The sequence below is a fragment of the Cloeon dipterum genome, chromosome 3, assembly GCF_949628265.1.
Source record: "Cloeon dipterum chromosome 3, ieCloDipt1.1, whole genome shotgun sequence".
In the NCBI taxonomy this organism is placed as follows: Eukaryota; Metazoa; Arthropoda; class Insecta; order Ephemeroptera; family Baetidae; genus Cloeon; species Cloeon dipterum.
In genome coordinates, this window is record NC_088788.1 from 20907464 (window position 1) to 20928048 (window position 20585).

Here is a 20585-nt window from a genome sequence, read left to right on the forward strand (position 1 = left end):
GCGCGGCGCTTTTATTAGCCGGCGGGGGATGGCGTTGCTGTACGCATAATCAGTGGTCAATCGCGGTAAAATTTAAATTCGCAGCACTATCGCAGTTATCGAGGCGATTATCCATCTTTTGATAGCCGAAATATAGTCGACAATCGGCAAAATTAGTTCTCGCTGGCAGCCGGAAGGTTATATGCTGAGTAAAATGAGCCCGATGAAGCATAATTTCGGCGAATGCCCGGCGCCGATTTGTAATTTCACCGAGCAACTAGCCTTCTGATGTTGGTGACGTCACGCAGGCAGGCAGGAAGAAGACAGAGAGGAGAGCGACCGACGAGAAAATGGCGAGTCGCGCGACAGAGTTTGTGTTGTGTTCGCGAGAAACGTACTAAACGCCGCGGATAACTGACAATTTTATGTGAACATCGGCTATCAGTTGATGAGCGACGTCCTGGTTCACTCAGGCAACCAAAATGACGGCAAATATGTACCGAGTCGGAGGTGAGTCGCGTTCGCAGCGATTTTAATTATTTTCTGTGTGTGTATGTATGCAGCAGGCCAATGAGCGGCATTATGAGCGCGGGCGTATGTACCTCATTTATTTTTGCGGTGGCCGAATAGCGCGCTAATTAGCACTGTTGCACGTTAGCTGGCCCCAGGTGTACGGGAAAGTGTCCTGGGCGAATCAGAAGCCGACAACCGGCGTGTTTTTCGGTCTGGTGTTTATTGAAATGAGTGCAGAATCGGCGGCACTCAGCTTCGGTCATGTCACTCACTACATACATATACGCACCTCTGCGGGAGTTGAAGCCACGCCGGGATACGAACGGGGACCGTAGGCTCGAAAGACGCTCGGGGACCCGGACCGTTTGCAAACTTTTTGGCTTGTAAACAAAGCATTCCGCTCGCGAGTCCGGCCGTTTTTGGCCCTTTTGGCCGCCGGCACGATGTTTATTTTTCATGCGCCACTCGCATTGCAAGAAATTAGAATTTTTGCTCAGATTAAATGCAAATTTGTTATTAACACTTTGTTTGCATCAATCGTCATATTTTAAAATCTTAGAAGTGATTTGAGTAGTAAATAAAAACAAATAATCAATTATGAGTGGCTATTTTAATTTAAAACGTGTAATTACATATGTAAATCATGTGTTAGTTCAAACAAATGGATATTTTGTCCAGAATTATAAACAAGCATTATTGTAAGTTTTAACGACAAATAATTCAACCCTAAAATATTCATAGACAATTTTTTCTCCTAAAAAAGTGTTAAATTAAAATATAACTGGTTATTCCTAACCATATAAACCACGTGTTGTACAAACGCTGCAACAAAAAATATAATAACGTGTCTTCTTTACAAATCAGTTTGTTTCTTGCTTCATAATAATAATTTAAAATTTAGACTTGCCTGACTGCATGCTGATTTTGAATATTTTGTATTTTTCAGACTACGTCTACTTTGAGTCATCGTCGACTTCGCCTTACCAAATCCGGCGGATAGAAGAGTTGAATAAGGTTTGTTTTGCCACATTTTATCCAATCAAAAATTTATTAGGTGGAATGTCAGAAAATGCTTTCTTATTTTTTAAATATTTCTTAAATAAAAAAAAATGAAAGTTCTAATATTTCAACTCAAATAATGGTAATTAAAAATTAGGTGAGAAAAATAACGTTGATTAAATTAAATTGGCTAGTTATAATATCAAATTTTATATACACAGACAGACTAAAAATTAAATTTTCCTTCGCTTGAAATTTTTAATGAGAACTTAATGTCTTGCAGTACCGCGAGACTCAGACTCATGAATTCTCTGCATTGAATGCTCGTGAACCTAAACATGTACAATAGATTTTATTTGAAGGGGTACAAAAAAGCTTCGAGTTATTTCCAGTTTTCGGAACTTGTTGTACGTTTTCACCGTCTTGACAGACCAAATGGTCTCTCATCCATCATTATGACGATAAGTTTGCTATAGGATGAAACTTATTGCTTAAATTTCGCGCAGCATTTTGAAGCTGTATTGCGTCCTCTACGCTTAAAACTATAAATGTTATGCATTGAATCTAACCATGTATGTACCTAATACAACTTATTCAGCAATATTTTCGGTGATGTTCGTGTCAGGAAAATAAGCTGCGTGCTTGATTTTATTTTGAATTATTTCGGTCATGCAGAAAAATACTCGTATTATTACGAAACCGCTGCAACGATATAAAATCAAAGGAAGCAGATGAATAAATTCGCGGCACGAAACGTTTTGGTAAGATGGCTGCCTAATTAGCCGCGAACAGGAGCAAACAATTTTCAACACCAGCATTCCTCAGCATTTTCAATCGGGCGAAAAAACCAATTGCGTAGGAAAGCAAGATCACACGAGGTGCGAATGGAAAATAATAATGGGGACTGAAAAAATAAAGCACTCGACACCAGGCGCGCGGCGATGAGAGTTCGTGCCGCCTGCCGAGTTTTTGGATCATGCATCCATTCGTGCTGGAGCACCAGGTTCGAGTCCCGTCTGTCCATCACCGCCGCCGCAGTCACGCCTCCTGTTGGCCCACGGCGCAAAGGCGAGCTCGGTGTTTTAAAAACAACAAAACAAGCGGCGCATACTGCTCTCCCCGAGCCGAGAGATATGATATTCATTTTGTCGGCGGCAACGCTGCCTGCGTGATTATGGCCGCGTGAGATATCGCTCGGCCAGGTGACTGAACCCGAAATTGGTCCACGCACGTTACAAGCCCCGGCCCTACAAGTTTAACGCCGCTCCAATTCGCCTATTATTTTGCCATGCAATTTTTCTCATTTTGAACTGCGGCTCCAGTCGGGTTTTGCATGAGTTATCGATTCTCAGGAATTTCGCGTTTGTTAGCGTAATTACTGCTACTTGTTATCGCTGCTGTTCCACTAAGGAGTTCTCTCTCATTGTTTATATCTGGCTCACGTGCGAAGCTAACTGTTGGTTTCAAAGATAGCGACTTGCTTGTAAAGCCGATTTTCCTGTTCGTGCCCTCGCAATAGAATTTGATGAAATTCAACAAAATGCTTTCGTCAAGAATTGAAATCAAACCCACTGTCGTGTGTGTGTCTGTGTAGAAGATACAGAAACATTCTTAAATAATACATCCACATTTGCTTTCGCTGGAAACAGTATTAAAATTAATTAAAATTCGTGTCCATTGTTTTTTCCTATGATCGATTAAATCGTTAATTAATATAACTTCATAACGCAATTTTAACACAGATTAAGAACATATGAGTAATCTTTATCTGAATAATTTTGAGTGCGAGCATGCCACTCGACTTATTTTCGTCAAGTGGAAAATCAATCGGCTCTCTTATTGACTATTCTAAAATTAGCCCTGTGGAATCAGCTCGGTGCAATTATTATTATTTTCTTCCTCACGTAAGCGTCAAATTTGAATTGCAAAGTTTAAACGGGTCGCATGCAATCAAACCTCTCAATTATCTTGAAAACTCAAGGTAGCATGAAACCATCAAAACGGTTTTCAAAGCAAAGTACTTTTGGTCAATCTTTGCAAGTCATTCACAAGCCTTCCTCTTAGTATTCCTGAGCAAGCGCAAGCGAAAAGTGCAACAAAAATATTGCAAAATTGTGTGACTAATTTGTTTACTTTTTTAAATAACTGGGAAAAAACAGATGGAACTTGTTTTGTATAGTACCGTATATACTATACAGTATGTGTCAGAGTAAATTCTCCCGTCTTTTTCTTTCTACACTCGCGGAGATTTTTTACAAAACGAAAACCAATTTAAAATAATTTAGTGTTTCAAAACATATGAAAATTGAAGCTTTGACTTCACAAGCATCTAATTCGATTTCAAAGTTAGTATGTAGATGTACAGTTCGAATTTGCTCCGACATCGGAGTACTTCAGTTTTGGCGGTGGTGGGAATATTTGCACTCAAACAACGCAAATTTATTGCAATGCCAGCGTGTCTTGTGTTCGAGTTTGCATCCGCCTCCGCGCGTCCATTCTTTCCTTGGCGGCAACCGATTATTGTGTTTCGCTCATTGCTAATGCTTCTTCTTTCTAAAATTGCAGACTCCAAATGGCAACGTCGAGGCTAAGGTTATGTGTTTCTACAGGCGGCGTGATCTCCCGAACAGTCTCATCATGTTGGCAGATAAGCACCAAAGTAAGTGCAAAAGTGCTTCATTAAGCGCCGTTTCTTTCGTTTCGTCTGGCTTCCTGGGAACCGCTTTCGATTTAAAGAACATGCCGGGTGGACTGATTACTGAGCAACTTGGCTGATAAAGAAAGCGAACCTGATTTTCCAGAGACGTGCTCAGACGTTTTTGAAATGTTCATTTTTAATTCGCGGACGAATATACTACAATTATTTGGTTTGGATTATGAAAGGCCTATAAAAAGTTAGTAACATTTTAATACATTCTTACTTATTTTTACAATTTTTTGAATGCAAAAATTTATTGCGACCTAGCATATTTAAAGTAGGCCCCTCAAGCGACCGGGGCTAGCGCGCACCCCAGGTCTTGCCGCGTCCATACCCATTGCGGCCACCCCTGCCCGCTCCCTCTCACTCTCTCTAGCAATGAGCTCTGGGTGCTTGTGCCTGCTCAGCCGGCTGGTGGCTGGCCGGTTGGCCGGCCGTGCTATTTTTCCAGTGTGTGAGTGTTTACGTGCGAAATGGCGTGCACACCAGCGGCCGGTGACGGGCATGTAATCTAGGTCTAGTGCAAGTGTTGGCCTAGGTCATGAGCCAATTGCATCCCTACACATATGTACACGCTGCAACGCACGTGACTCGCTACCGCCGCAGCTGACTGCGCTTTGCCGATTAAATTTGCGGCCGAATGAGAATCAAATTCAAAATTCAAACAAATATTTCATTTGGAAGGTGTCACACTCCATGACTGTGCTAAACCACTTCCACGGGGCTGGTTATAAAAAATATTATAGAGATTTCTAATAACTAACGTTTTAGTTATCATTGTAAACCGTGCAGTTTTTCTGGAGATAGATAGTTGTTATTAGAGCTGTTTTTATTGGTAGGCTCTCATCACATACGCAGGATTGATGTTAATATTAATGTTTTAGCTATTACTCGTGTTATAGTTATATAAAGTATGTCCGCTTGTGCAACCACTGACGGAAAACATAAGAGATAATAAACGGAAACACGGAATGTGAAATAAATTTTTATTATGAAGATTTCAGAAAATTCTACCTCCTAAATTATTCCTCACGTGATGCTAAAAATCCATTAATTAATAGGTTAGCTATCAAGTAAATTTTTAGAGTCCCCACTGCCGATAAATAAGAGGTCTAGGACCAGTGGATTTCATTTTATGTTGCTTAAGCCTTCAAAATAATTTGATGTAAAAGCTTAGAAATTTAATGGAAAATCTAAAATGCTTTTTGTAATCAACATTAATCTGACATGAAACTATCCCAAACATCGTTAAACAAAATATTTGTTAAAAAAATCATAAGTTGAAGTGCAAGTTAAATAGCCTCCATCTGTTGAGTTCATTTTTCGTACTTTGCAAATCGAAAATATGAATGATTTGCACGTCAAGTGTATGTAACCAGCAATAGGGAGTGTGACTGCCAAAATGGATCAGCCATTGCGGTAGTTAGCTGCAGCGCAAAAGTGGTTGCAATTCGACTTTGAAGTCGACGGGGGCGGCGCGCGCGACTGACCACTCGGACCGGGCGGCGGAGTGGACGGACGGCGGCGTTAATTATGCCGGGACGCGCGATGGCGTTCTGCTTATGTTCTGTGTCAGTATTGATTTTAATTGCGCTGCTGCGCTCGCTCTCGCCCATAGAGGCATAACAACACGCGGGAAGCGAACCCGTGTATGGCAAGGGCCGCCACCCTCCCGCCCGCCCGCCGCCCTCCGCCACCCGCCGCGTCTTCCAAGCAAATCACACATATTACAGAAAAGGGTATCCGCGATCGATATTTTGGGGTGTTGCGGTGTTTGTGTGTGAGTGTGTGTGTGTGAGAGAGAGAGAGAGAGAGAAAGAGAGAGGGGCCAGAGATGGAGTTCCACATGTTCGCCTCCGACGCTTTGATCCTCACCTGCGCACCTCTGGGATTTTTTTCCGCTCTGGACCCGAATCTGATTAGAATCCAGGTTGATCCTTCAGAGATCTCAATTTTTCTCCGTTGGAAATAATGCCGAGTTGCCTGAGTTGATTCCGTAGTGTTGACTGTTGGCGCCAAATTTTGGTTTAAGAATATTGAAAAGATAACTTTAAAAAAATCAAGCCTTGTAATCGGGACATGATACAATTGCAATATTATGGATTTACCTGATACCCTCGACTACAAATTCATCTTATCATCTATTACGAAAAGTGCGCAATAATTCGCTATTCGATTTAACATAATTATATTTTTTTAAAGTTTCCACTTATTATTTCTAGTGTAAATTAGAAGTAATGACGCAGTTTGTTGATATCTTTTGAAACAGCAACATTTGAATTCCAACAACAGCTTTTTGCACTCATCAAAAGACTTAGCAGGCTGATAATACAAATTTTTTAATTTGATCTGCACAAATGTTAAAATTTTCTCGCCTTTGGGAATTCAATTCAGAATTTTATTTCGTTTTATGTCTTTTATCTGAAAATAAGCCCATGTGACACATATTTGCACAATTTTCATTATTTAAATTCACCTTTTTCAGAAAAGATTATTTACAATTATTCGGTTATTTAGTTCTTGATTACTTGAAAGGTTCTGCCTTTCCACCTTCTCTCATTGTCAGTTATTGGAAGCAAGTTAGTCGTATCGCGATTGCAGGACACGCTTCTTAGTCCAGTCCGCGGGCTGCCTGGCCGCGATTAAAGTGCGCAAATGGACGCTTTTTGCGCCCGTCGGCCATCTGAGGTTGGCGAATGGGGAGAACAAACGCGGTTGCTCTTGGCAACTGATACACGGCACCCCCTGAACGGGTTGGGGGTTTTAAAAGTTTCGCCGCATCCCGCGGAAATTGAAAACAAACACATCCCTTGCTTTGCGGCAGATCTGTTCACGAAATGCGATTTTCGGTGTTTAATATGTGCGTGTGTCATTGGACTGTTTCCTTTGAAAATCCAATCACGCGATTTGACACAAAACACGGCACCTCGATATTTGAATTCAAAATATTTGGCGTGATAACTCGATGAATTAAACGAATACATATACGCTTAGGCAGGAGTTGGTGGCGCTATTTCAACCGTTAATTCGCCCTTGTTTGATTTTGAAATCTATTTCAGTCAACTGTTGGCACTTTGCTTCGAATTAATAAATTGTTTAGCCGCAAAACGTAGCTGCGATTTAATATTGAGACTTTGGAAGTTGAAACTCTTACAATGAAACTCGATTTCATTGCAGCCTGACGAAATAATTATTTGCGCTTGTTAATATAAGAATTGCGATATGAATTACAAAACTGAATGATTTTTCCTTGTTCCAGTGGCTTCTGCAGACGAATCGCCTGTGGTGGCCAAATTAAAAAAGTTGTGGCTCAAGGCACCATCTGCAGACGAGGCCGAGGCTGTTCAACCCTTAGGTGAGTTTTTGGGGCAATGCATTGCCGTTGCAGTGGTGGGTGCCGAAAATTGCGAGCTCGCATTATTTTCGACTCGAAAGTTACATTACACAAGCAAAACCGGCGGCAACAGCAGCGGCGGCATCTCGACCACGCATGATCACCCCCCGGCGCCCTCTGCTTTTATACTTGTGGCCCATTATGTGACGTCACACCCCTCGCGCACTATCCCCCTTTCATTAAAATTGCAAAAGTTTTTCTTGCCCGAGCGCAAAAAGGGGCCCCGACGCGCTGGTCACTTTACAGCAACGCCACTGCGTTTTTCCTCCTTTTTCACCTTCAATTCGCACGGATTTGGTGAGCCAACACAAAAAAATCAAATAAAAAGTATCATTGTGCTCATTCTTTTCTCAATCAACTTGTGCTTTTAAATTGATCAAACTTCAACTAGAAAAACACGAATTAAAGCTGCAAGAAGCTCCAGGGATTAACATTACTTCCGCTTTTGTTGGCTGAAGGGTTACACAAGTAGCCAGCTATTCTTAGGAAACCCCTGCAAAGGATAACATACATAAATGTTTGGTAACTTCTATATTTGATTTGTTTTAATTCTTATGAGATATTTTTCAGGCACTTGGACTGCTTAATCAGTATCTGAGTGCATCAACTATGATCACACAGCATTTCTTGAAACTTGAAATTGACTATAAAATAGTAGCAGTTCTGTCCTTAATGTTCTCAACCTGATATATATGCATGCATTGTGCCGCCGGCTCATATTTAATTTGCGAGTTGTGCCGCATCGTCTCTTACGACGCAAAACACATTCGCCAAATTTATCAACTCAGCTAAACGGTTGCAATGATTGCTATTTCCCAGCGTTAAACCAAGCCAAAGCCAAATCTAATACATTTGAAAATACGGTTAAAGTAATAATTTTGGGAGCTGCAACGTTCAAAGCTAAAGCAATTTAATATTAATCCAAATTAAAAGTAATGGGGATCATCATATGACATACGTCCATTATTTTATCTCTTGAGAAACAAAACTTTTATTTTGTCATATACTACAGCGTTTTACTTTCATAAGAGCGCTTCGCACCAATTCAACAGCAGTGACCGTCTTTGATTAAAATTGCGCCGAGTGTGCTTGCTTCTTTTACTCTCTCGGTGCGAGCGGCTCTATTTTAGGCCGTGGTAAAATATTCCAATTAGTGGTGGGACCGAGTGCATCCGCGAGAGAGCCAATAAATAAATGACACCAGGTCATCCCGCGCTATTTCGGTCTTCGTCCATTTTTTTCAATATTTATCTTTGCTGTTATGGTGCGTCTAGCTAGGCGTGTGTTTATTTAATTTGTTAAATCAAATAGATCGTGGAATCTATCCTAAATTCGCAATTTTAACATACTTGGATAGTGGCTGCATTTAAATAAATTTACTTTGAATCTAAATAAATTATCGTTTCATATTCTAATTGATCAATAAGAATTAAGGAACGTTTTTTTAAATTTAATTCAAGTAATCGGTTGGCTTCAGGCTACATCAGGAGAAAACCCTTTAAACTCTAACTATCAATTTAGCTCTTTGAGCACTTTCATTCAAAACGCATTGAAGCAAAAAATAAACTTTTTTCTAGCAATTTTTTCCAGTGATTGTTGAAGCCATTAATTTTCTTGCTGTTATTGGTGCAGAGTGGTGCGTGGGCCTCTGTGATAGAAAAGGCAGTGCAACAATCAACTGTTGAGTGCGGGGTTCGAGGCCCGAAAGTGTCGCGGGCCGAGAGCGGGCGGCGGCGGCGAACAAAAAGCAATCTCGTGTTGTGTGCTCTCCTAGCAGGGCGCGTATGTTTTGTGGAAACTGTGCTCTCATTAAATAACTCCTGGCAGAAAGGCTACATGGAGCCCGTGCGCGCGAGGCTAGCTTACATAGCGCCAAGGAAATGAGGTGGGGGAGGGGGCAGGAGGACACATCGATTGCATGTGAAGTAATTGTCATTTTCCTCTCCCTCGGCCGCTTCGTGTGTGTAAATATCATTTTACTTTTAACGCGCCCGTGCTCTCACACCACCGGACGAGACACTTTGCGCTTTTCTTTCCTCTCTCCTGCGGCCGATTCCGATTCCTCGTCCCACCGACTCATTACCCGATAATTAGCCCACTTATCCGCGCGCAGGTTAAAAATAACCGCGGCACAAATGGCGAAATGCACAGCGCGGCGACACTCGCCCCGAGTCGCGTCGCATTATGCGATTTTTGTAGCTCGCGGGCCGCATAGTGCACGCCCCCCGCGGGCCACGGACCGTTTTTCGATTCATCAGCATTCGGATCACAAATTTCGACACCGGATCCGAATTGAAGTTGACGACCTAGTCATTCCATGTGCGGAGGCCGGAAATGGACGCCACCTTATCTCGCCGCTCGAAAAATTGTTGATATGCCGCTTTTGACTATTGCTGATTTCCGCGTTCGTACTTTGTCTGACGTCTACTGCGATATCACGAGTGAGCAAAATAGCGCTCGTGTTAGTAAATAGCTTGGTTCTTATTGAAGTGGATAAGCCTCAAGCAACAGCGTTCCACGATATTTTTATTCTCTCCATATATATGAAGCTTCTTAAAAAATGCCCCTTTCTTTTACATCTGGGATCGGAGTGTCTAAATATACCATTCTATTATATTAATATAATAATCAGTGTATGCCTTCTATTTCTCCACGGACCTTGAACCTTTATTTAGATGTCCCCACTCATATCCAATCTACGAGGAAAAATGTATAGTTAGAATTCAACTATTGTGCATTTTAATTTCGTTGGAGAGGTCTAATTTTATGAATATCTTATCTTCAGGTGATGCTTGTCTTGACTAAAGTGATGGGCATAACGAAGTATTATTAAGTGTTAAATAGTAACGGTTGATATTGTAGGTAATTACAAGCCGGCATATATTATGATATTCACGTTTTGTCCCGAGGCTACTGAACAATGAGGCTAGGCTGACGCATTCTGATGCAGCAATAAGGCAGGTAGTTCTGTTCGGCTTAAAAACTTGCGGCTGAATTGGTCTGCATAATTACCACACGAATTTGTTTGGGCATTCGCCACTGATGCGATTGTGGCAGTTTAGAGACAATTCTTTTCTGAATGTCGGGAAAACTGGTCGCCACCATGTGCCGTGAGCACGTGTGGACAAACACGGCTTTCCATGCGAGCACTAGTTGATGAGTAAAAAAAAATAACAGCGTCGTCCACCTGGTCAGTGGCGCAAAAAGCGCGGCGGCGGCCAGCTCGCGGGGTCTCGCTCGCTGGCTAAGCGGCGGGGGTCACGTGACCGCGGGGGTTGAAGGCAAACCAGAAGCTGGCTCGCCGGCATAATACATGGTTGGAGGCAGGCAGGCAGGGATGTGGCGGTATTGCACAGCAGACCCTGCCAACCAACCCGCCGCCCCAGACCTCCCCATCGCTATTGATCCGACTCCCTCAGAGATGTGAGGAGTGTCGTTTTCTCTCTTTCTCTAACACCAACCACTCTCTGCGAGTGCTCTCTCTCTCTCTCTCTCTCTCGCTCTCTCTCGCTCTCTCTCTCTCTCTCTCTCTCTCTCTCTCTGTACGGCGGCGGCTCAGTGCGAGAGGCACGGAGATGGCGCGCACCTATTCCATAATCAAACTCGCAAGCGTCGCTCCTGCATCGAAACTCTATTTGACAATTGTTTTGACTAGGCTAATGACGCGTTTTGGATTGCGACTCACGCCAATCCACCGATCGATGCGCTGATTGGCTTAATTACAACGCCGCCGGACGCTGTACTCCTTGGAAAAAACTCGTTTTGCAACCGTGTGATCCAAACTTCCATCTAACTCTCAATGGCTGCCGGTTTTTTAATTTTCCCAGTCTGAAAAGGTCGAGTCAGTTATCTGCTTATTTTAGGGTCGTGATCCTGTTTCTGTTTCAAACAATATAATAATAAAATCATTTTAACTGTTACACTATTTGGCACTGAATTAAATCCGGGGCTCTGCCTGCAGAAAAGCAGGGAGGGGAAACCCCAGAACTCCTGCCGGTCGGTTTTTCTTTCGCTGATGACCGTACCTTATAAACACACCAGTCGGAATAGCGAATAATTGATCCGACCGACACACCAGCTAGCCGAGTTGCTGCTGCTGCTTTTTTATTGAGCGAGATTAAGATCGCTGTTTTCACATGACAAACGAATCGAACGTTTATGTGCCGTGTGTGTCGTTGCACCCGCTCGCGTAGATGAACCTCATGCTTTATTAATTTGGCCACTTTAGTGCGTTGTGTGCGCCTGAATTTTCGTCACACTTGGTAAGGTGTGCTGAGCTCTTTGTTGCCACAGCGCAGGAAGGAAGTTAGTTGTTATCAGTGATTGTAAAAAATCACCAGGTCAGACGCACAGAACCTAGCAAGGAATATTATACAGAGGCCCCCAACCCGCATGTGAAATTCGGAGAATTCAGTTCCGTTGAGTTCACAACTATTTCGTTAGAAAGGACGTCATTGATATTCATTCAGAATCATGGCGTTGCTCAATGCAAGCTAAAAATAATCCAAATAATAAAAAAAAATATTGAAATTTTCAATGCAAACGTTAAAGTTTTTTTAAAATTTTGATTATTAAATAAGTATTCAATTCTGATAACGAAATGATTAGAGCGTAAAATCTGTTGCTTGGCTTTTGAAACACTCACTCATTTAGCTAAAACAGTTCAAGCAGAGTTTCCATGGAGAAAAGCTCTCCCTGCTACGTGATTGGTTGGCAAGCCAAAGAATTATTTCCTTACAAGTGCGTTCTGCAATACATCAATCAAATTCGCAATCCATCCAATCGTGCAAAATTGCTTTTCATTTAAAAAGACTTTCCTGGAATTCAGAAACTCCATTTTGCACCTAATCAGTTCTTGAGTCCATTGAAGTTTTTTACCCCTGCCTCTAAGTTAGAAAATAGGCTTAGTTGATGGATAGGAGGGTGATAAATGTCTGTTCGTTCTTAATTTTTCTCATTGTTGCTCTTTACATATATTTTGTAGTTGGATACGAAACTTGTTACGCATCCTCTCAGACAGTGAGCTCTCTTAAAATAAATAAGAGCAAGGCTGCTCAGATGTCAAACAATCAAACTAATTTCTAGCGTTTAATTATAAAATTTGAGCCGCTGCTAACGTGTGCTATCATCCAGTGCTATAATTTTCCCGATGACGATTGTTTTAGAATCACCGCCTGAAGATGACGACGAGAGCACGAAAGGCAGCACCAACAGTGGCGGTGGCAACGACAAGAGCGACTTGCTGAGCTCGAAACAGCGGCACCAGATGAAGCACCGCGAGCTGTTCCTCTCGCGCCAAGTGGAGACCCTGCCAGCGACGCACATTCGCGGCAAGTGCTCTGTCACCCTGCTCAATGAGACAGAATCCCTGCTCTCCTACCTCAATAAAGATGTAAGCGTCTCACTCTGATGAAATGTGATAAAAAGCTAACCTAATGTGTTTCACATTGCCTACGCAGGATACCTTTTTCTACTGCTTAGTATTCGACCCGGCTCAAAAGACTTTGCTCGCCGACAAGGGCGAGATCCGAGTCGGCAGCCGCTACCAGGCAGACAACATACCCCTTCTCAAAGAAGGAGAAAACGATGACAGGAACATGGCAGACTTGGAGACTCTTGTGTGGACTCCTGAACACAACCTCACCGACAGACAGATCGACCAGTTTCTTGTCATTTCCAGGTAAGTGAGATTCATTGTTCCATATTATATACGGTGTATTTTTGGTTTGTAATGTCTAGTTTAATAGTTGCTAAAATAACTTGATTATAAATCCATTGTACCAAGAGAGAAAATAATGTTGATTTGTCATCTTAATTATATTTTTAAAAATTGAAATAAGAAAATTAAAATTTGCTGTTAATATTCAGGATCTTTAGTATTATCTCATTTCTCAATCCAAGTTTATTCTTATCATTGCACAAACAAAAATGCTTTGGAGATTAATTCAGCTCAAGTTGGATGAGTTTTGAAACCAAATTAGCTCCTATAAATATAGAAGACAATTTTATGATGTTCATACATTGATATATACATATTTAGTTGCGAATTCTAAAGATTACAAATTGTGACCTAGAGTCTATCGAATAGGTCATTTTTGCATCACCTGGTTTGACACTATTCTTGTTCCGCAGATCTGTGGGCACATTTGCTCGTGCCTTGGACTGTTCTAGTTCCATCAAGCAGCCATCCCTTCACATGAGTGCAGCTGCTGCTTCGAGGGATGTAACTTTGGTGAGTGCTGGCCGATCACTCAGTTTGCTCCTGGGTTCTAATCTTGGCTCTCTGTCCCCCAGTTCCACGCTATGGATACGCTTCACAAGCACGAGTACAACACGGCAGATGCCATCAGCCAATTAGTGCCGACGTCGGGTCCAGTTTTGTGTCGAGACGAGATGGAAGAGTGGTCGGCGTCTGAGGCGAATCTCTTTGAAGAGGCATTGGAGAAATACGGCAAGGATTTCAATGACATTCGTCAGGATTTTGTAAGTGAAGCAAGGTGAAACTTCCAGACAATTTTCTAACTTGGAACATACTTTACAGCTACCATGGAAGACTTTAAAGAATATAATTGAGTACTATTACATGTGGAAAACCACAGATCGGTATGTGCAGCAAAAAAGAGTGAAGGCGGTAGAGGCCGAGTCAAAACTGAAGCAAGTGTACATTCCAAATTAGTAAGTTATCCTGGCATCCTCTGTTTGGTTTTCCTAACAAAATTCATTCGCAGCAATAAACCAAATCCAGCAGTAATTAATAGCAGTAAAGGTGGCATTGTCAATGGCAATGGAGGTGAAATCAACAGTGGAGGAAAAGCCTGTGAATCCTGTAGTGGTAAGTTTGAACTATCTTTGGTTGAATCCCTCCTCATTGCAATTTGAAACAGCAACTTCATCAAGTCAGTGGTATGCCTGGGGGCCATCGCAGATGCATTGCAAGCTGTGCAGCAACTGCTGGAACTACTGGAAAAAGTATGGTGGTCTCAAGAGTCCCTCAAGGATAGGTAGGTCTCAAATTTCATATTATAAGCTGATTTGTTCTAATTTGGAATGCATTTTTCAGAGGAAAATGATTGCGATTTGAAGAAAAAGTCGAGCGGAAGCATCTCGGACGAAGAGCGAGGAAGCAGCATCAACGGCCACAGACACAGATGCACCATCGTCAACTGTGGAAAGGTAATATATTATGTACCTGAAATGCAAGGTGTGTCGTGATTACCAGAGTAAAATGCTCTTGTTACATTGTATAATAAACATTCTTCATTGATAGACCTAGACCTGTGTATGTTGGTCTCAGAATTTATTTGGCTAACCTAATTTTGGGCGTTCTAGTGAGCTCTGTGTTTGGTAAAGCCTAGCCTATTCTTTCCAAATTTTACAGGGACTTGAAGATTTTTCCATATTTTTATTATTAGAATGGCATAACCAAATACTGAAACAATCCAGTTTCTTTTATCTTCAATTGCTTACTTCCAGCATTTTTGTTTGAAATGGGGTGTTCTATTTTACCGATTTTCAACTTCTGGTTTTCACGTCTCTAAATAATGTAACGGTTGTCAAATTTACATGCAATCACTTTTGAACATAATATATGGAACTGATAAGTGGATTGTTTCCTTAGGAGTTCAAACTGAAGGCCCACTTGGCCAGACACTACGCCACCGCTCACGGCCTGGCAATTCGCTCCGGATCTCCAAGGCCAATAATGAAGACGAGAACAGCCTTCTACCTGTTCTCAACGCCACTGACCCGCGTCTCAAGACGACTCTGCCGCAACCTGCTGATGGTGCGCCATGCCGCAAGAGCCCCCTTTTGGCCCATCAACATCGCCACTATCAAGCAAGACTGTAAGATTTGTCGCAAACCCTGCCACCGCATTGTTTTAAAATTCATCTTGTTCTGCTTTCAGGCCAAATGCAGATCGTGGGGAAAAGTTACGAGGAGCTGAAAGAACTGACCAAGTATAAGAAAAAGGACCGGGGAAGCGTGACTAACATTGCCACCTCGCTGGCCAAGGGAGAGCTGATTGTGCCCCCATGGCTAGCGCCCACCGACAAAGCGCTCATTCCCAAATCAGAGAGGATTTCCTTCCCCAGGCCACCAAAGGGACCAGGTACTTCTAGTGCCATTATATTTTCTTCTTTGTTTTTCATAAATTTTATTATATTCGTGATTTAATTTTTCCTCACTCATTGCTCATTATACTGAGCATGTTGCTGATAAAATCGTTGTTTTTCTAGTTCAAGATTATTATGTCTAAAGCTATTTAGCTTTTAAACAAAATTGATGAACATGAATGATATAAATTCACTTGGTAGTAATGTGTAAATTTTTTTTAAATAAATAGGAACGGTATGATATATCAAGTCTACTTTACCTTGTACTCTTTGTAAACAAAATACTGAGTGCTGCTTATGAAAGGAATTTTTATTGCTAAATTTTTTTTTCAGATGGCAGCATTATCTATGAGAGAGTACCCAACAAGCCAGAAGCTGAAAAGGTGATCCAGAATTCTCAGATCGGAATCCACAACATGTCGTCTTCGTCCTCCCTAAAGAGGAGGGCCTATGAAGAAATCAATGGATTGGACCGTAAGTATCTGCATATAAAGCAAATTAAATTTTTCATTTCTCTAATTTCTTTCCTTTTGATTTATATTTGAAGAGGATAAATTGGGGAAGTTTCTCTCTGTCAAAAAATTTATATTTCTGTTTTGCTGGAGACTTGATTGGAAAGAGAAACTGAAGTGATTTTTTTACTATTATGCTTACCTTTTAAAATCGCGATAAAATGAATGGATAGTATGTTGCAACTTTACTGGCTGTGCTTAGATATTTATATTTCATAATCTAATTCTGCTGCTTCAGCTGACATGGCTGAGTGGGGTGAAGAGGTGAGCTTACCACCCCCACGACAGCGCTGGCCCCACTCTGAGATCAACCCTCTGGCGCGTGACCTGACGAGCATCTCTGGCCCGCCACCAAGCAAGCGGCCCCACAAGGAGAACTCGGGCGCAAGTGCAGCCAACTACATCCCCAGACACATGGGCCAGACGCCGGGTAGAGCCGTGACCCAGCAGAACGGCAAGACCAAGATTGGCACGCTGACGCAGCTGAAAAACGGACAGAAGCGGATGTCATGGTCCGACGCGCCTGATGACATGTACTTCCATGTCCCTGACAGCACTAAGTGAGTCATATTTAACAATCTTTAAAATAACACTGGGAGAGTTGCTGTCATTACATCAAAATGGTTTTCACTTAATAGACCAGGGTTTGGCAAAAGAAGAGATGGTTGACAAAAAGACTTGTCATTGTTTTTTTCTGGAAATAACCGCCCCTTTTTACATTTGAATTTAATAATTAAACTTGATATTCCCCTATTATATTGTGATTTAAAAACAAACAAAATTGCTAAAAAATATTTCCTAAAAACTTCAAAAAATGGAAATGTCTTTCTTAAAAATTCAGTATCTTTTGGCTTACATTAGATGCCCGAGACGCCTAAAATCGTTTTTGGGTGTCAAATTACCAAAAAACGCAAGAGAACATTTTTCGTCAAGTAAATGTTTGTTTTGATTTTTCACTTATTACAGAAATACATTTCACGATTTTACGTTAATTGGTTTCCAAATGTCATATTTGTATCCAACTGAAGAACGAATTTTAACAAATTGTTCCCCATTTTAAAGAATTCAACTGAGTGTTTTTATCGCATATATTTTATTCTAGTTTAAAAACGTTTTATTATAAATATTTCATGGCGTTCATGAATACTTTTGATCTCCATAATATAAAAAGTAATTTGTTGCGTAATTTAAAAAAAATCTGTCTCCAAGCTTTAAAACTTGCAAATATGTGTTATTTTACTAAGAACACGGGTAAAAATAGCAATAAATTTCCATCGTCTGGAAATATCAGCTATGGAAAAACTGCAAACCATGAAATAATACCCATTTTGTTTAAATTGATTTTTTTTAATTCGAGTTGGTGACGTGGCTGATGAAAGCGTGTATTATTGAAGGTTTTTCTGTTTCTTAAAGTACAGATATCACAACGGTTCATGTGGAGCTGTTTTGTTGATAAATTTATTTGAATAAACTAGCTATTCTAATATCTTATATAAAATAACTTTCTGTTTAATTGAATTTTCAGTAGGTAATATACAAAGGCTATGCGACTTAGGCCTCAATTTGAGCTGATTGTGAGGTTAAGGTGAACGAATGCAAAATTATTACAGTCGGACTCTTCAGACTACAGTACTTTATTAAGAAGGTTATATCATTGCAAATTTGATAATGATTAAAGTGACCAATGGCTATTGATATAAATTGGTAGAGAAAGGAGAAACATGTGATAATAGGATAATTATAAAAAAGTTTTGTCTGCTCTCAATTTATTTTTCGTGTGGCTCAAAGAAACTGGCTGTATAATTTATAAACGCACACAAATTATAACTATTTCGCATAGCAAACTAAAGAGCACAGAATTCCTAGACTGCGGTCGTTAAGCGTCACTACCCTATTAGCAGATCAGCTTTGGGAATATGTCTAAACATCCTCAATTTAGTCAAATAAATAACTATTTTTTATTACCTTTGATGCAACTAAACGCCCTTGGACCGAAATAAATAAATTATCTTGTATTACAACTATTATGTCTATAAAAAGACTTCTACTAGGAACTTGATTTGATATTGTCTCTTAAGTTCTTCTTAATTTGAACCGTCTAGTTGTGGAGAGAATGACTTATTGTTCCTGATTTTCAGGGTGCACTTCCGGAAGCTGAGGAAGCAGCTGACAAACAGCGACCTGCGGCGGGCCGCGCGCAAACCGTGGCGCCGGCTGCGCTGTAATGAGGCCGATATGCTGGCAGCCGCGGTGGCCGCCGCCGCGGCCACTGCGACACGGCCGCTGAGCATGGTGGAATGACCCTACATGATGTCTCAGCTGGCGCCGCCGCCACCGCCGCCGCACCACCTGAGCAGCGCTGAGGCCGTGTTCCAGTCGCCGGCCATCATGGACCTTTTGTTCTCGGCCTCGGCGATGGCCCCGCCGCCGCCCACGCACTTTTGAGCACAAGCGGCGCGGGGACGAACCAAACAGCAACGCAAGGCGGCGAGAAAACCAGACTCTCGGGCTCGGACGCTGCACCAGTGTTAAGTGTGTGTGCGTTTAAGAGTAAAAATTTCATCTTCTCTAGCATCTGTAGCGACCGAAACAGTTTTTAGCCGCAGAGAATCTCAAAAAAGAGTGACGACGCGCATTTTGTTGTTGTTGCTAGGTTGTAAAAACAAGTGAATGAGAAGGAGAGAAAGTCATCTCGAGTTTGGCGAGGAGAGCAAGCGCGCGAAGCGACTGCCGGATGGGCCAGCCTATTGATATGTTGTTTTGGAAACACTGTCCGTGTGATCAAATTCACCTTCTGAACCCAACCTGCAGTTTCTGAAATGGGCATTGCAGCTGAAATCATTTGGATGCTCTTCTCCCCAGATGTATTAAACATAACCCTTTGAAATCAATCACAAATGCCAAAGACCTATGTAAAGTTAAAAAACTTTGACAAAGTAAAACATTCTGACTTTGAGTTATAGAATATTTATCTTTTTCGGTACATTAGCTTGATTATCAATTTTAAACCTCCACGGTCATTTGTATTACACATTTTAAACTTAAAAGGTCCCATTTCAAGAACTGCAGATCGTCTCGCAAGGTTTCAATGCCTCGTGTCCGTTGGCCGACAATCGTCTCTGCGCGGCTCACACGATCGAATTTTGGAGGAACTTTGAGGAAGCTGCTGCTGCTGCTTTGCCCCTTACTGTGCTGGGAGTATGATGGATCGACGATGATGATTTTTCAATGACACTCTATGAGCTACAGCAATTATTATAATTAATACGGTTTTGATTTCCGAGCACAATTCAGCGTAATATTTTTCTTATGGAATACGAGTGAATGGTGATGCGAGAGCAATAAGTAGGCACACGACGATATACTGTTTGCTGTCGCTCGTTTCTTTTTACTCTTGTGTTGGCGGCGCGATTTTGACCTTTTTAAGTAGAATCATCGTTTTGCAATGTCATTGAGTGGCAAATCAGTTTTCTCATACGATATTTATTTATTTAATGTTTCTTTTAAAACCCGGAGATAAACAATGAAGAGGAAGAAGAAGAAGAATTCATACGCTGGTATCAAAGATGTCTGGATTTTATATTTTTATTGCATTTCTTTCGGAGGTCTTGTATAAAAAATCTTGCATGTTTGTAACATAGCCGTAATTATAAAATTTTGTCATCAAATCACATTTTTTGAAATAAATCCATTTAAGCTATTAAAAAAGCACTGCGTCTTATTTTAAACTCTGATGGGGATTCCCTAGCACTAGCAGTAAAAGTGAACAGAATTCTTGGCATGAGAAGGACGTGAGTCCAGCATAAAACCCGAAAAAAGCAGATCCGAATTTTGTGAAGCGATTGTCTGGCTGAAAATAGAATTTAAAACCTTGAACAGTCATTCTTTCAATGAGTCAACTCTCAGAAAATTTTGTTTCGTTTTGTGGATCAAACTCAAATGCTTTGTCGACAAAATCCTATAAAAAATTAATTGCTTGTGTACGCTTTAAACGCGTCGGGTGGAGGAGGATATATTTTGGGCGAACGGCCTGTGTCCTTCTTGACGCACTTGCGACGACGCTATTTCTGCGTGAGAGCACTTTGCTATTGATTTTTACTATCAAGATTTATGATATTGCAGAGGAAGCTGCTGTTTCTTGACACCCTTTGACATGTGAATAAATAGGAAAGCCGGATTTGGCTGCCATATAGCAACGCGCACCGTGTCTGCGACCCCATCGCTCTTTTATGTGCCATACGCACACACTGTTCTCCCAGAGCTCCTCGTCCGCGCCCAACGGAATGGTCGTTGCTGTCGATTTTGTGTCCTTGCCATTTGCAACAATGTTCCTGGAAGAAGATATTTATGACAGAAACCCGATTAGTACACTCTTA

General features: G+C 41.4%; 1 protein-coding gene across 1 annotated transcript; it reads left to right on the forward strand.

Moving 5' to 3' along the window:
* Window positions 1-135: 135 nt before the first annotated feature.
* MTA1-like (metastasis associated 1-like) lies at window positions 136-19917 on the forward strand. Its single transcript, XM_065482620.1, has 17 exons — window positions 136-489; window positions 1439-1506; window positions 4057-4150; window positions 7449-7544; window positions 12749-12975; window positions 13043-13263; window positions 13716-13815; window positions 13878-14066; window positions 14125-14258; window positions 14312-14415; window positions 14468-14584; window positions 14644-14756; window positions 15202-15427; window positions 15490-15693; window positions 16031-16171; window positions 16448-16769; window positions 18348-19917. Exons 1-17 carry the CDS (start codon window positions 462-464, stop codon window positions 18508-18510), a joined length of 2547 nt encoding a protein of 848 aa, XP_065338692.1. The 5' UTR covers window positions 136-461; the 3' UTR covers window positions 18511-19917.
* The last annotated feature ends 668 nt before the right edge of the window (window positions 19918-20585 follow it).